At 36.4% G+C, this 17,435-nt stretch overlaps 1 protein-coding gene across 1 annotated transcript; it reads right to left on the minus strand.

The window, feature by feature from the left end:
• Positions 1-1,954: 1,954 nt before the first annotated feature.
• Positions 1,955-12,619, minus strand: LOC114459272 (7SK snRNA methylphosphate capping enzyme-like). The gene is made up of 5 exons (XM_028441582.1): positions 12,246-12,619; positions 7,952-9,710; positions 4,906-5,124; positions 2,529-2,652; positions 1,955-2,441 (listed from the first exon to the last, which is right to left on the minus strand). The coding sequence occupies exons 2-5, from the start codon at positions 9,683-9,685 to the stop codon at positions 2,407-2,409; spliced, it is 2,112 nt and encodes a 703-aa protein (XP_028297383.1). The 5' UTR covers positions 9,686-9,710; positions 12,246-12,619; the 3' UTR covers positions 1,955-2,406.
• Between the last annotated feature and the right edge of the window lie 4,816 nt (positions 12,620-17,435).

Consider the following 17,435-nt stretch of genomic DNA (forward strand, 5'->3'; position numbering starts at 1 on the left):
GCAATAAAAAGGTGTGTTTGCTTCAACATCCAGTGTTTTTCTATTTTTCACACATCTCCATTTTTTCTAAGAACCCAACAACAAATTATTTGAGTTTTTTTTTTTTTAAACTTACCTGCTTTCCCCGAGTTTCATCCTCTAAAAAGTAACTTTGATGATGCTTCTAAAAACAAGCTGTTTTGGGGGCTTCATGTATATGCATGAGTGGGCGTGTCTATATGTAGACGCAGACTTCATGCCTCGCTCTGAGAGGCGTACACGCTCGTTATTGTTTTCAGCCAAAAAACTGGACATTACAGTAAAACGTATGGATATTTAAGAGGTTATTGTGATTGTGAAACAACAAATGCTCCCCTGTATGTGTTTATCACAGCAGCAGCTGAGTCAGTCAGCTGTTTCAAACACTCACCAAAGCTGCTATGTCGCGTTCTTGTCATCCTCACCTCTACTGACCACAGAACTAGTTCATTTAAGGTGATAATCCACTGTTTTGTCCAACCGCTGCATCACAAACACGTCAGATCATGTCAAAGATGATACGAGGCAATATAACAGTTACTAAAAGTGGAACTGATTGTGAGCAATCACACTGCACTTCAGATAATCTATCTACTGAACGTAAATACATTACGTGTGTATAAAGGGACTGGTGGTTAAGGGCGCAGGCTTGTAATCGTAGGATCACTGGTTCTAATCTCACTGGTCCATCACTGTGGGATGTTGATCAGTCCCTTATATTAACCTTAACCCCTCCCTGGGTGCTACACCGTGGCTGCTCACTGTTCCTCAGGGAGGGGTTAAATACAGAAAACACATTTAGTGCATGTAGCTTTACATACATGATAATAAAGTATAATATATATTCTATATTTAAACCACAATGTTTGTTTTACCTGTGAGGTAGTTTGAGAGGGAGGACCTCAGATTCTCATAAGGTAGGAGGAGCCAGGATTGTCAGGAGGAGGAGTTTCCGTGTTGCAACGTCACGAGAGAAAAATCCAACTCGCCCGTTTGGAGCTGATTTTTTACAAAATGTGGAATAAAATAAAAATAAAATTTTTTCATAATACTGCCCCTTTAAATAGATAAATAAGATAAATAAAGATAAAATGATAACTAGGCAAGACCTGTATTTGCAAGGTGAATACGTATTTGTCAATTGGAAATTGACAAATAGAATTGTTCATGTGAACGTCATCTTATTGTGTGTATTTTATTGTTGAGTAATGTCCCTTTATGTTGTTCTTTTTACTAATGAAATTGAAAGTAATAATGCAGGAAAAACAGAAAACTGACCTTAACCTTAAATTTGACCTTGAGTGAAGGTCAAGGTCACACATTCAAAGTAAATGTTGTTCAATGGTACCAGTCTGAGCACGGATCTCAATTTGTGGGCAAGTTATAGGGTTTATAGTGAGAAAAGTATTTATTTTTTTTGTGCAACATGAACTTTGACCCCACCGGTCTTTTTACTGGTAGGTCGTACAGCTTTGGTCCAATTAAATAAAATACTCCACTTGAGATGAGCTTTTCATAAATGTAAGCATCAAACTTGTACGATAAATATTGGTAGAGATATGGAACATTTTGGTTTCTGACACGACGCAACCTTGACCATGACATTTTGGCTCCAAAAAAGGTCGACTGCACATCCTTGACATTGTCCCTATGAGATGATATATGTGTCATTAGTGCTGCATTAATAACCATGGAGGAGTTCTATGACAAAGGAGTTGTGGAAGAAAAATAATAACTACTGTAATAATGTATTTGGCAATTTTCAATGGCCAAATACAATAAATGAGTATTTGTGTGTGAGAGACACTTTTATTTCACTTTAATCATCTTAAGCAGGGTTTAAATGTGTGCTGTAGATAAACTATGGGTTTAAAAAAAAAAAAAAAAAAAAATCAGATTAATCAATTATGAAAAAACATCACCATCAGCTTCTGGATTTCTTTAAACATCTTTAATGTTAGTAAAACCAATGTGAAATGGCTTTGTAATCCAGTAGTAAACAAAGCAATTTTAAAATGCAACACAAAGTTGAAGACAGTACCAAATGGAGAACATTCGCCAAAACTCTAACACGTGTGGCAACGGAGACGTGTTGTGAAGGTGAAGATATGCATCCAGAAATAACGCGCCGGGACGTCGTTAGTGGTGCGATATTCCATGTGTGCGATTCTTCCACAGCGTAACCAAAGGGGGTTGGGTTCTTTTGGGCATTTGAGTTGTTCAAAAACGGGGTTCACTCCACTTCCTCTTTACAAAAAAAAAGTCCAATTTTTGGTCCAGGTAAGTTGTCTGATCTATCGTCTTTAGTATCCAGCGTGGGGGGCGTGTCTTCGCAGTCCGTCACAGTAGTGGCTTTCGGCTACTCACATTCAATTAAAGTCAGTTCATTTATTTGTGAAAAACATAGATTGGCCTCTCAAAACCTGTAAAAAATGAAAAAAATATATATCAATGAATGAGATGTTCTTATTACATAATTAGAGATGAACGCAGGTGAAAGAAGTCGTTACCTCTCACTGAACATTTGGGGGCGCCGAGGTGCTCGAAACTGGTAAAACCCACTTCGTTAATAAGAAAGGAGGAAAACTGGTCAGGTTTGAGTTGGATGCTGAGATAATTTCTGCGAATGTTATCCTGTGAGAAGAAGAAAAAGTTTAAAGCTAGAGGAGATGATCATTATATATCAGATGAAGACAAAGTATGTGGAGGCCTCATAGATCAATAAATAAGTGATTAATTTGCTCAATAAAAGGTTAAACTTGCCACTCCAAAGTGTAATTGTAATCTGCACTGTAAAGACTGTTCGTTTACATTGTTGGAAAAGTTTGATGCATTGCATTGTGGGATGTGGAGTCCTGTAGAGAGATAAATAGAAGTGTTTTTGCTTAATTCTTACAGTGATTGGTTTGAATTGTTCCAGTTTGTTCCCAGTATTCTCACCTCACTCTGACAGACATTTAATTTTTGGACAGATTCAGATCTTTCTATGTAAACCCCAAAATTATCACCAGAAATTAGGGATGTCACGATTCACTCAACTCCCGAACGATTCAATTCACGATACTGGGTTCACACATGGGTTTATTTTACAAAATGGGACTGTAGACAAATGATGACTAAAAAATATTCCTTTATTTTTTTTTGGGAAAAAAAATAGAAAATACTGTATTATTTTCTTTTTATTTTTCATTGTCAAAAAGAATCCCTTGATAAACTATTCAAAATAATGCAATTTAACTAAAAATAAATCTTGAATGAAATAAATCAAGGAATAATACAAATGAAGAAGAAGCCTATTAATTTAAATTCTGGTTCTATAGTAAACAATGTAAAACTGCATAATAGTTCTTTTTCTTTTTAAAAGTGAAACTGAAAATGTATTTTGTACCTTAACAAATGGAGTTTAAAAAACCCAGTCATTGCACTATATTTACATCAGATACTTGTTTGGACCAGCAGAGGGCGCTGGTAACCCAGTGGTCGGTTGGCATGCAGATTCCGCCCGTCGCCAACACTTCTGGACAAGAGAATGATATATAAAACAAAGTACTGCGATTCAATTTTCACAGTATCGATGTGAACCGTGATACCTATTAATCAATTTTTAACTGCCTTACGATAAATCTTTACATCCCTACCAGAAATGTGTTGGGAAGTCACTTTAACATAATTTTTTGAGGATTAAAACAAGAAATCACAGTAAAAATTAAGTAAAAACACTTCAATGCATCCGTCTACAGCAGGGGTTCTCAAACCCTTTAGGTCACGACCCTCCAAAATAATGCTTCCAGAGAGCGGGGACCCCCACTGTAGCTGAAGGTGGTTGAACACAGACATGAACATTGAAGAACAGTCATGTGGAGACAGGACCATCTATAAGGGGGAATAAAGGGGAGAGATTTTTGGGGTCCATCCATAAAGTCAGTAAAATAATGGTCCATTGTTCTATGAATCTGTGATAACCACATTTATTCATCTCATCACTGTTATCCAGGAATGTTTACTATTATTATAGTCATCTTAAAGATGGAAATCCTGGTTTTAATTAAAAATAAAATTGGTTAAAAGTGACATGGTGGAAAAGGTGGTGAAATGGGATTTTAAAACCCACAGAAATTGGTTAAAAGTTACAAATTAGAGTGGACAAAAACAGACCGGGTCCGCGGAATCTCCGCACTGAATAGCACGTACCACGTTCTCGAGAATTCAGTCAAATGACTCTGCTCCACTGAGTAAAAAAATGCAGCCCCCGGGGGCCCCTGTGGCACATACAGAGTAATGGGCCCCATTCATATATTAGTATGTGTCAATGGTTTGGTACCACCAACTGTTGCAATATTTGACTTACAAATAAATAAGAAAATGACTTTAATGAAATTGCCAAAAAAGGTGGGTGGGGCTCTAATCGAATTGTGAGAAGCATAATCGTAATCTATGCTGAATTACCTTTGAAACGATATATCACAACTATGTTCCCATAAATTTGGTAATTACCGGAAATGGGGGGTTGGTTCTGAGCATCTCATCATATTAATTTATGGACTACTCATACTAAACTGCATTCAATATTGGAACAATTAGTTTAAACTGGCAAATAATGGGCATGACAGAACAAAAATATGGCAAGAAAAAGTGATGAAAATATGACAAGTTTGGTGTAGTTGCAAAAAAAGGCTAAAAATAAGCAAAAATGAACTAAAATTGTTAAAAAAAAAATGTTTTCTTAGTTTCTTAAAGGCATCGAGCGACGCATCCCCAGTGTGTCACAACTGGACTCTTTTTTTTTTAATGTAAATGATCTTTGATTTATTGATCTGTGAGGCCTACACTGATCACAACAGACGCAGCACTGACAATTTATCTGTTTCTGACATGTGTTGAACTCACAGTGAGCTTTTTCCTCCTGACGTACGACTCCCACGGCTGCGGCTCCAGGATGAACATTCCGCCTGGACGCAGGTGTTTGTAGACCCTCTTGAAGAAGCGGCAGAGCCCGGGGTCGCCCCAGTTCAGATGAACCCACTTAGTGACGCTCAGGCACAGGATCACGTCGTACTCAGGCCTCTGAGTCACCAGTAGATGATCATTGTCTAGCACATAGTTGGCCTGGAAACATGAAAAAAAATATTATATATATTAGGGATGTAACGATTCACTCAACTCCCGATACAATTCGATTCACGATACTGGGTTCACGATACGCTTCTCTCACGATTTATTTTACAAAATGGGGCTGTAGACATATGATGACTGAAAAATATTCCTTTATTTTTTTGGGGAAAAAAAAAACTATAAAAAAAACTGTTTTCCTTTTATTTTTCATTGTCAAAAGAATCCCTTGATAAACTATTCAAAACAATGCAATTTAACTAAAAATAAATCTTGAATGAACTAAAGGAATAATACAAATGAAGAAGAAGCCTATTAATTTAAATTCTGGTTCTAAAGTAAACAATGCAAAACTGCAAAAATAATAGTTCTTTTTCTTTTTAAAAGTGCAACTGAAAATGTTTTTTGTGCCTTAACAATTGGACTTCACGTAATATTAGATATTCTTTCGGTGCTAAAGGGGTAAGGAATCATTTATGAATGTGTTTAAGAGTAGAAGGCGGCCAGAAAGAAAGTAGTAGCAGATTCCGCACGCCGCCTCAACATTTGGACAAGAGAAGGATAATTATATATATATATATACATACATAACGTCCTCTGTTGTTTAAAAAGTACTGCGATTCAATATATACACATATTAGAGCTGCACAATTAATCACGATTATATTCACAATTATTTATCATGTTCGGGGGAAAAAAAGTCTGTTTTTATTGCACTACTTTTCAACACACAATATGTGTACAGTTTACAGTGCAAAATGACACTTTAAGAATTATGATTTTAAAATTTAAAAAAGTATTTTTTCTTTCCCCATATGTTAACATTACATTGTAGTTCACTTTAATGTAACGACAGTGTAAATAAATGTTTTTTTAGAACTATGACTCACTTATTGTTTCTATAAGTGTAAAATTAAACTTTTGTTTTTGGATAAGGAAAACAAGGGAATTTAAATCACAACAACCGTTAGCATCCAATCACAATACTTCGGAAATCAGAATTGCAATATCAATTGAATCTGCACCCAACTAGTATCGTGATTATCTCTTATTTATTGTTTTATAGCTTTACTAACAAATCAAATGATTTTACATCAATGTGTACCATTACTATAAATTAGGACTGTAGTCAGTCAACCAAGGAAATGATTGGTCGACCAAGACTATGGCACACAAAGCAATTAGACGACAAAAAAAAAAACGGAGAATGAATGAGCAGGTGTAGAGGACAACGAGGAGAAAGAAAAAGAGAAATATTTTGTTTTGGCGTTTTGTGCTTTTAAACACAGACCATTTATGATATGAACCTTATTCAAGTTTTGACCAGAACCAGACAAAACAAAAGTGAAACCCACAGGTCTGACAAACATTAGGTATTTATATCAGAGCCCGACCTGAAACCGACAATTAAAACCTATGTTTTCCTCATACAAATGATATATTTACATTTGTTTTAGTGCCTGCTTTTATTAATAAAAAACACAGTGTGCACCGTGGCACAAGAGACAGCAGTGGATCTATTTACATAATCCACATATCAAATATAAGGATAATCCATGTTCTTGTGCAGGAAAAGGATTGATTTAATAGTGGATGCTTGTGCTTCAAGCCTGTCTTAATTTGTTCCCTCTCTGCTCTTATGAAAGTACACTTTTTTTGTTTTGCAGCGCAGCACACACACACACACAGCTGTTGCTGGACATAGAATCATGTTTAGGCATTAAATAGTATTTAATTAACTAGTATTAAGTAGTATTTAACTAAGTAATTATTAGTTACATAGTAACAGTTACATTGTAATAATAGTATTCTACTAAATATTGTTTTTACTAGATTTATAACATGTTATTTTTCAGGGTCTTTTAATTTATTTTTTTCTATTAAATTGTAGAATATTCTTATGTTTAAGATAAACTAGTAGTGTTTATTTTACACTTTAAAAAAAAAAATCACTTTTTAGTTTTTAATGTATATACTGAGGTTATTTTTATGTATTTACTTTATTAAAATTGTAGAATATTATTGTTTAAGTTAAACTAGTAGTTTTTAATTTGTACTTAAAAAAAAAATATATATATATATATATGTTTTTATTGAGGTAATTTTTTATTTGTTTTTTTAAATTGTTCGATTTATTTCATAAAAATTGTAGAATATTGTTAAGTTTAAGTTATATTAGTAGTTGTTGTTTTGCACTTTAAAAATACAATTTTGTTGTTTTTCATAGCATTTGTTGTTTTTTTTCTTTTAAGCATTTCTTTTAATTAAATTAATTAATTAAAGCATTTATATAAAATTGTAGAATATTGTTACGTTTAAGATAAACTAGTAGCAGTTATTTTGTACTTCAAGTTTTTTGTTTTGTTTTTATTTACAGTAGGTTATTTTTTATTTTAACTTTATTAAATTTGTGGTACATTCTTATGTTTATGACAAACTAGTAGTTGTTATTGTGCACTTTGAAATATATATATATATATTTTTTTCGTTGATTTTTTAATTTATTTTACTGAAATTGTAGAATACTCATATGTTTACGATTTAAATGTCTGTAACCTATTGGTTATCGTATCGTATCGATACCAACCAACACTCATTAATGCTAAATCAGTATCGTATCAGACGTGAAAAGTTATATCCAGACACCCCAAATTATAGTAAGTAAATATTCTATTCTATTACAATTAATTAATCCACTTCATAGATGTTTTATCTCTAACACACACGATGCCAAATGTATGAATGAAGCATGTGATCTTTATGCTAGCATGCTCCATTATTGAATAAAATATGTAACACATTATGACCCAAGGCGTCTGCTCACCTTGATGAAGGACACGTTTGAAGGGAACTCCCCCGGCGTCACTGCGGGTGTTTCTGTCAGAGGAGGAGCAGCGATGGGTCCTCTGGAGATCCGCAGCGACACGGGGAAAGTGCAGCTCAGCGGTTGGTCAGCAGGGGGCGACTCAGCGTCTTCCAGTTTGGTTTCCTCTGCTTTGCTCTCCTGCGTTTGGGTTCCGGACTCATTGGTGTAATTGGAGTCATTTACAGCGTCTCCAGCTGGTTTTGCGTTTTCGTCCCTGCTCTCAGACTCCTTGTGCTTTCCTTCTACTAAACCCATAGTCTTGTTCTTCTCCTGCTTCACGTGTCTCGCCTCCTGAGCCTGAAGCTCTGAGAGAAAGTGTCTGATATTCTTACGTGCCACGTGTACCAGATCAGCATCGATATCCAGACCCAGAATGCGAGCTGGCCGCAGCATTTTGGCGATGTAAAGCGTTATGTGGCCCGTGTTGCATCCCAGATCCAGAACCTCTTTCCCTTCGAACCACTCGGGAAGAAAGACTCGCACGCGGGGGTCTTCGCTGCAGCCCGGGTTACGGTAGCCATAATACTTGTTGTAGTTCCCAAACTGAAACTTCTTCTTCTGTTCTTTCTTCTGGTTGTGATTCCTCTGGTTCGGGTGAGACCCACCCGGACCAGTTCTGGGATTTCTTGGCATGTGAAGAGAACTTCTCTGACTCCTGTCCCCAGGTCCTGGCTTTCCAATGGGCGTTGAATGGTTTATCGGCGGCTCCGTTTTACCCGAGTTACGCCTTCGTTTCCGTCTGCTCGTGTGCTGGTTCTGGTTCTGGTTCTGTCCTGGCACGATTTGGACCGACGTGGACTCCTCTAATGACGCAGAGGCCGGTTCCTCTTTGCAGCTGGTGGAAGTGTCCGACGTCTGCTCGTGTGAAGACCCCGTGACGTTGGAGAAACTGTTGGAGTCTTTGGAGACCTCTAGTGCAGAAGAATCTGGATCGGTGGGAGGCAGCGTGGCGGTACCGGTCTTACTGTCACACTTGGCCAAGTCAAAGACGCTGGTCTGCGTCGTGGAAATCCCTCCGCCGCCGTGGTGCCTGTTGCGATGCCGCTTCCTTCCTCCGCTCTTATGGGGCGAGGACAGGAAGCTGCTGTCTGCTAGGCCGCTGTTCAAATTCAGAGGGTCCGTGATATCCCGCGGGATCAGGATCTCCACCGGGTCGCGGCTTTTTGCCGGCAGCGGCGAGGACTTTGGCGTCTCTGCATTCAGTGCCCTGTTCACCTCCTCATCCTGCAAGCTGTTGAGATTTAACGGATCGAAAATGTTTCCTCCCAGATGGAATTTGGTCGGGAGGACGGAGTCGCTCTCCGAGTTTGCCCGTCGTCTTCTCTTCCCATACACTGGGTGCTTGAAGTTGAAGTTTGCCGTGTTGCGCCGCTTCGTTAGCCTCGTTTGTTGTTGCTGCTGCTGCTGCTTGTTTGGATTAAAGCTGTTCCTACGGTTGATGTTGTTCTCGTTTGCTCTGGATCTCTGCGCGCTGCTGTCGGAGAGGTTGAGCGCGTCCGTGATGCTGGTAGCATTTGGCGAGGACGCAGCATCGAGCACGGGACAAACAGAAGCCGGGTCAGGGGCGGAGCTTATGACCTCCATTATGCCAGAGGATGTGGCATGGGCTCCATTACAACCAGAGAGGTGTGGGTTTGAAGCCGAGCTGGCCTCTGGGCCTCCACTTTTTACACTTTCCTCATCAACGGACATCTTCAGTTTGCAAAGGACTCGGAACCTGAAAAACAAAAAATACTGTTAAATGATAGCCCGAGGTTGTTTTTAATCGTATAAATAAAGTACATTTTCTTGTTTGGAATTCATAAACTGTTTATGATAGTATATACATTACATTTAGATTGTTCAGTGTTGTCTTCAGAACTAAAAACAGGTTATTAAAAAAAAAACATCCATCTTGATTTTCTTTTTTATAATACTAGGGTTGCAATGGGCAAGAATATTTCCAGTCAATTTCCATGTGAACTTAAGCTTTTTGAGAACATTCAAAAATAAATCCTTTTCATGGGAATTATGCATTATAATTAACTAGAAGATAGGATTCATTTTAAATAACCGTTTCAAATCCAAACATATTGTTGTTATGTATAATTCTTATTTTGTGTGCATTGTCGAATATGTTTTTTCTGAGTCATTTTGTGTATTATTCTTTTCTTTTGCGGTCATTGTCATGAGTCATTTTGTGTAATATTTTTAGAAATTTTCATTATTTTAGTTGTGTTATGTATTTCCATTCATTTTGTGTATTTTTTGTGTTATTCTGTTGTTATTTTGTTTGTTTTTCTTGTCTATCTGTTGTAAATGTGTGTTTTTTTGTAGGGATGTAACGATTAATCGTAAGGCAGTTAAAAATCGATTCACAGGTATCACGGTTGATATCGATTTTCTGAAAATTGAATCGCAGTACTTTTTTTAAACAGCAGAGGGCGCTATATATTTATCCTTCTCTTGTCCAAATGTTGAGGCGGCGTGCGGAATCTGCTACTACTTTCTTTCTGGCTGCTTTCTACTCTTAAACATGTTGATAAATGATTCCTTACCCCTTTAGCACCGAAAGAATATCCGTAATATTACGTTAATATCTGTAAAAGTCACGTTTTTCTATTAGCTCTGTCTGTTAGCACATAGCCTCTCTTCTTCACTGCACAGAATACCTACATCCCAACCGACCACTGGGTTACCAGCGCCCTCTGCTGGTCCAAAAAAAAAATTCTGGAGTAAATACAGTGAAATTACTGTTTTTTTTTTTTTTAAAGTCCAATTGTTAAGGCACAAAATACATTTTCAGTTGCACTTTTAAAAAGAAAAAGAACTATTATGCAGTTTTGCATTGTTTACTACAGAACCAGAATTTAAATTAATAGGCTTCTTCTTCATTTGTATTATTCCTTTATTTATTTCATTCAAGATTTATTTTAGTTAAATTGCATTGTTTTGAATAGTTTATCAAGGGATTCTTTTGACAATGAAAAATAAAAGGAAAATAGTATTGTATATTCCCAAAAAAATTAACGGAATATTTTTCAGTAATCATTTGTCTACAGTCCCATTTTGTAAAATAAATCGTGAGAGAATCGTATCGTAAACACAGTATTGTGAATCAAATCGTATCGGGAGTGGAGTTTATCGTTACATCCCTAGTTTTTTGTGAAAATGAAAAAATTATGAAAATGTGTTGTCGTTTTTGTGTCTTTTGCATAATTTAGTTATTTTGTGTATTTTGCTGTAATTTTTTTGTAATAATGGGCATTTTTTGAGTCATTTTGTGTGCTTACTTTGGGGGGGCAGAAAATTAATCCAATTACCCATATCTGATGTAAGGGATCAAGTGGTCTTGATACCTTGTTTGTAATGTAATGTAATAGTTAATTGATTTTTCCCCCCACTAAAATGCATTTTTTGATCAACAAGTTAGAAGCACCTGTAATTATTATAAAGTTTGATATTTGGTTAGTTTGTAAAGTTATAGTTTCATGAGTGTTACAACCCAAAACCTTCAAATAAGAATAAGATTATAATTATTAGTTGTTCCCAATGAAACAATGCAGAAACTGACAACAATGTGTTTGTGGTCATCTGCTAACAATTTTATTTAAAATTGAGGGGGTGTGGTTATTAAATGGATTTTAGGTTTAAAAGTTAAACAATACATTTACAAAACTTAATAAACAAATCTCTGAAACAAACTTAAAATGGTCACAATTAAAATATTTAATTATATTTCTGTTTAAGGATGTTAAATGGTCTGAAGGAGGGAAATGAAATGCATGTGCTTCCTCGTTTTGCAGCACAAACTGAAACTTTAGTAAATCAGTCACCAGGTTTACTATGTTAAATAGGTCGACATGATTAAAATGATGTGCTTATATGATCCAGACTCGGTCAAACACCTGTTCAATAAAATGAATAAATTGTTTTAAAAAGCATACAAAATACTACAAAACAAGTCTGGAATAGACTTACACAAAGTATTAATAATTGTGTACGTTTACTAAACAATAATATGCTGTGACCTTCTCACCACGGAGTTTAAAGGACAGTTTTTATCTGACCGGAGAAGTTTCCCACTCTGAGCTGGGCAGTTAGCATGTTAGCTGCTAGTTGCTAGCTGCTAGCGCGGGCCACAGGAACAACCAAGACGTCCGTAAACGTTCAACGGGCTCCGGGCCAGCGAGCGCTATCAACCCCGTAAGCAGTTCCCCCGCCTCCCTTACAATGCTGACCGGACCTCTCCCAGCCCCAGGGAGCCCCTTACCGTCACAGAGAGTGGTTCAATACCCCAGATGGTCCCACGGGTCCCGTGCAGCAGTCACCATCCAAATAACAGTGTGAGAGCTCGTAGTCCACGCAGTCCCCGCCTTCCTTCGGCCGGACTGTCACTCACTACTGCCCCGCTCTCCACGCTCCGGCTAACGGCTAACAGCTAGCAGCTAACAACTAGCACACACAAGTCCGCCCACATCCACGCTCGCGACGCCAGGGGAACACGGCGCGGGTGCACCGGGATAGGAGCGGGCTCGGTGCGCTGAGACCTCCGCAGTGAAGTCCTAGAGAGTCAGAGCTGGAAGGTTGGTGGATAAAAACATGATTGTAGCCGCGGACATGGCGGCTCATCCGGGCTCCTCTGCTGCTTCCAGCTGAAGCCAACACGGCTGGGCTGGGGCGGAGATGTGCGACTAGTGTCCGCAAGGTGGTGAGGAATGGATGATACCCTCCATAGTTCATCATCAATGAAGGCCTTTCACTTTGTGCACTCCATTAAAGGAGGAAAAACTGACCAAAATGCATTAAACATTCATTAAACATTAAGGAATGTTGCATAAACACATAGTTACACAAAATAACCATAAACGCACAAAATTTAAGACCAGTATATAGAAAGATACAAAAAGGCAGATATTTATCTCAGCAGGGGCCACAAATGGTCATTTTATTTATTTATTTTTGTCATATAAGTCTATTTTAGTTGTATTTTTTCTTTTTGTAAGTTTTTACCTGTGTCAATGCTTGTTGTTTTGTGTTTTTAGATTCATCTTTAATTTTTCCTAATCATTTTTTGTGTTTTTCTTCTTGTTTTAGTCATTTATTTGTATGTATATTGTCATTTTTGTTCTTTTTTTAATCTAATTTTGTAAATTTTACCCTCCATAGTTCATCATCAATGAAGGCCTTTCACTTTGTGCACTCACCATTAAAGGGGGGAAAAACTGACCCAAATAAATGCATAAATCATCCATTAAACATCCAGGAATATTGCCCAAACACATATTTACACAAAATAACCATAAACGCACAGAATATAAGACCAGTATGTAGAAAGATACAAAAAGGCAGAGATTTTATCACAGCGGGGGCCATGAAAATGTGATTAATACACAGGAATAATACATGTCATTTTGTTGTGTGTTTTTACAGTCTTCACATATTTCATATTGTCGTTTTTGTATAGTTTTCTTTTACCTTGTGTTTGTTTTTTTTTTTTTTTTTTTTTTTTTGAGTCATTATTTTAAGATAGTGTTTTTTGTTGTTGTTTTGGGAGTAATTTTGTGTTTATTTGCCAATTGAGACAATAAACATCATAAAGTTACTCGACATAGCAAACATAAATTATTTAAACCATGCAATAATAATAATATTAATAATAGTTGTCAAAGCTATTGAGAACAATATATTTATTGACATCAGCTGTTTGCTGTCAAATCTCATATTCAGAATCAGTTATAAAATATTAATTACATACCATCAATATATGAAGTATTTTAATGACAAACAGGCACAAGGTTTCAAATAGATACAAATGGCCACAAGAGGGAGCCAAATATGAACTTAATCATGCAGTCTTTTTTTACTTTTGTTTCTTTTCTTGTTATTCATGCGTTATTCAGAAATTTTTATTTCCTTTAATTTTACTGTGACTTTACAGTTTTTCCTGATCACCTTCTGCATTAATATCAGGAACTCTTTAATCATATATCTATATTTTAGATATGCAATAGAATGATTTTGCACACCCTTCTCTTATTTTGTCTATACTTACCGTTGTTTTGTGTTTTTTACAGTAATTTATGTGTATTATAGTTCTTTTTGTATGTATTTTTCTATTTTTGTACATTTTTCTCTTATTTTGTTTATACTTACCGTTGTTTTGTGTTTTTTTAGAGTAATTTATGTGTGTTATAGTTGTTTTTGTATGTATTTTTCTCTTATTTTGTCTATACTTACCATTGTTTTGTGTTTTTTAGAGTAAATTATGTGTATTTTAGTTGTGTTTTTGTATGTATTTTTCTATTTTTGTACACTTTTCTCTTATTTTGTCTATACTTGTTGTTGTTTTGTGGTTTTGGATTCACTTTTATTTTTTTTCTAGTTATTTTGTGTGTTTTTGTTGTTGTTTGTGTGTTTTGGGGTAATTTTGTCAATTTCTGTCATCATTTTCTTGTGTTTTATTTATTTTGCACAGTCTTCTTCTCTGCATAATTACCAGGGACAGTTATTGTTCATTTGTTTTCATTATTATTTATAGTTTTCTCTTTTCATTTTCTGCTGCAAACCTAAGTCCTCCCTCTGTTTGGTAGATGAGACCCGCCCTCCTGATCTGTGTAGATGGTGAACATATAGACAGTCGAGTACCTGTCTCCCACCCCCTTCCTTTGGCTCTGTTCCTCTCTTTTCTCATGGTAATAGGGGCGAGGGTCCTCAATCCCGGGCACCATCTGCCTTTCCTCAGGGTTTTGGGGGCCCCGAGTCCTCCAGACGTGCTGGATTGTTTGTGTGTGTCCAGGCAGAAAAGGCCGAGTACACACGGTCCTCGTCCCATCCACAGCACGAGCCTGCTGTTCATTAGCCAGCATGTGACGGAGGGCGGGGGCCACTCGCGTGTCCTGGTCCTTGTGTGCGGGGTGGGGGGGCCGTCCTTTGATCTGTACTAGGATTGTTGTGGCCGTTGGCGGGGTCGTCAGTTATGGGGTCACTGGTTTTCATCCATCCTTCATCCACATGTTGATTGTTTAAAAGGTTTCATGTATTTTAGTCTCTTTTAAAACTATTGTCGAACTCAGTGTTTCTAAAACTGTTCAAGTAGCCCCCCCCCCTTTCTCTTACTTTTTGTTTTCATTTTCTGTTTTGTTGTCATTTTGTATGTTTTTGGAGTTATTCTGCTCATTTCCTTTCATTATTTCATTATTATTTTGCAATTTGTGTATTTCTGTTGTTGTTATCTATATTTTTCTCTCATTTAATTTGTCTTGGTATTTGTTTTTTGTGTTATTAGAGTCAGTGTGTGTATTTTTTATTGCTCATTTTGTGTGTCTTAGGAGTTATTCTGTCTAGTTTTCATATTGCTTTGTATATTTTTTGGGCATTTTGTGAATTTTTGCTGTTGTGTTGCATGTTATGAGTCATTTTGTGTATTTTGGTAATTTCTTTTTTTCAATGTTTATTTTTCTTTTACTTTGTGTATTATTGTACTAATAATACTAATATTGCATATTTTTGTTGTCATTTTCATTATTTTTTTCTTCTTTGTTGTTAATTTGTCATCGTCTGATGTGTTTTTGGAGTAAATTGGTGTATTTCTTTAGTCCTTTTTTACAATTGTTTGTCATTTTGTACGTTTTTTTTTAGTAAATGTGTATATTTTTGCAGTTTTGCATGCTTTTGTTGTTTTTGTGTTTCTTTTTTGTGTTATGATAGTCAATATGTGTAATTTTTTTGAGTATTTTGTGTGTTTTTGGAGTCATTCTGTCTCGGTTTGTATATCTTTTGCAATTTTGTGATTTTTTGCTGTTGTGTTGCATGTTGTGAAGCATTTTGTTTATTTTTGGTAATTTTTCTTTTCGATGTTTTATTTTTCTTTTACTTTTGTGTATTTTTGTTCTCGTTTTCATTATTTTTCTGTTACTTTTGTCGTTAATTTGACGTCGTCTGGTGTTTTTAGAGTGAATTGGTATAATTCTGCTTTTTACTAAAATGTGAGAACAAACTATTTTTTTAACCCCTGATGTGAGCTATGGCCACAGGTATCTGTGTAGCTAACCGACACAGCTCTGATTAGCAGGTTATCACTTTCCATTGGCCCCGCCCTCCTCGTTTCCACTGCTACACGCTGTCGGCTGCATTGAGATTAGTTATTGAACTTGTCTAAGCAAAGGGAAACAAGGCCGCCTCAGAGCCACAGCAGCACACAATGAGCCAGCTGTCAGTGGGCGGGGCCTGATGCCACCACGGTACTTCAGTGCTGAGCCAATAGGAGCTCCTATAGAAGGCTACGACGCTTTGATTAATATCGACACGAGGCTTGATGGAGGACAGGAAAGTGAGCGCAGTTAAAGACTGCTTTATTTAGCAAAGATGTCAGGGACGGACGCTGGTTAGCTACGGTTAAACCATTCCTTCTGTTGCATAATAATCACGTTTCATCTGAAATAAGGTTGTTGATTTTATTTATCCAAACTTTGTTTTTTGTTTTTTTAATCATGTCCATCTGCATATCATTCCTTGTAGACCAGACATAGGCAACTGGTGGCCCGTGGGGCCACATGAGGCCCTCAGCATAATTTTGTGCATTCCCCAAAGGGATAAAAAACAGAGAAAAGGAAATTATATCACAAAACAGATATCACACAAATGACTCCAAAACATTATAAGTAAGTGTTTCCCAAACTTTTTTCCCCCATGTACCCCTTAGCCCTTCATTCCTTATCGCATTAGCTCATGTTATACATGATTTATTTGTGTCCGCAGGCTCATCTAAACGTCTTTCCTGTGTCTCATCCAACATTAGCCTTGAATTAGGCCTTTTTTATTCACTTATTTGTGATGCTTTTGCTCATTTTTAGAATTTGAACTCACCTTTTAATGTATTTTAAAGAGTCGTGCCACAAATTATTATTGATGGATGAGAAAAAAAGTCTATCTAAGTCTATTTTTCTATGATATAAGAAAATAAACTGACAACTGTTTCTGTGTACCTCCTGAGAGGTGTTCAAGTACCCCTAGAGGTACACGAACCCCAGGTTGGGAACCACTGAATAAGTGACGCCGACTACAAAATAACCAAAACACAAAATGACAACTAAAATACAAAAAATACTACAAAAATACACAAAAGTAACCAAAAAATAGTCAAAACATGAACAAAAATGACTCCAAAAATGACCACAAAATTACACAAAATGACCAAAAATACCTTTACTGACAAAAAAGCACAGCAGAAATACACAAATTTACTCCAAAAACCCATGCAACTACAAATATAATAACATAAATGACTCTAAAACACAAAAAGACAACAAGAATACACTGAATGACAAAAAATATATAAAGCAACAACAAAACTACTCAAATTCACTCCAAAAATACACAAAACGACCAAAAGCACCCTTACTGACATAAAAAAAAATCCAAAATTGCAAAAAATGACAACAGTTTTTACTCCAAAAACCCA

This window comes from Gouania willdenowi, unplaced genomic scaffold (genome assembly GCF_900634775.1).
Source record: "Gouania willdenowi unplaced genomic scaffold, fGouWil2.1 scaffold_279_arrow_ctg1, whole genome shotgun sequence".
NCBI classification, from domain to species: Eukaryota; Metazoa; Chordata; class Actinopteri; order Blenniiformes; family Gobiesocidae; genus Gouania; species Gouania willdenowi.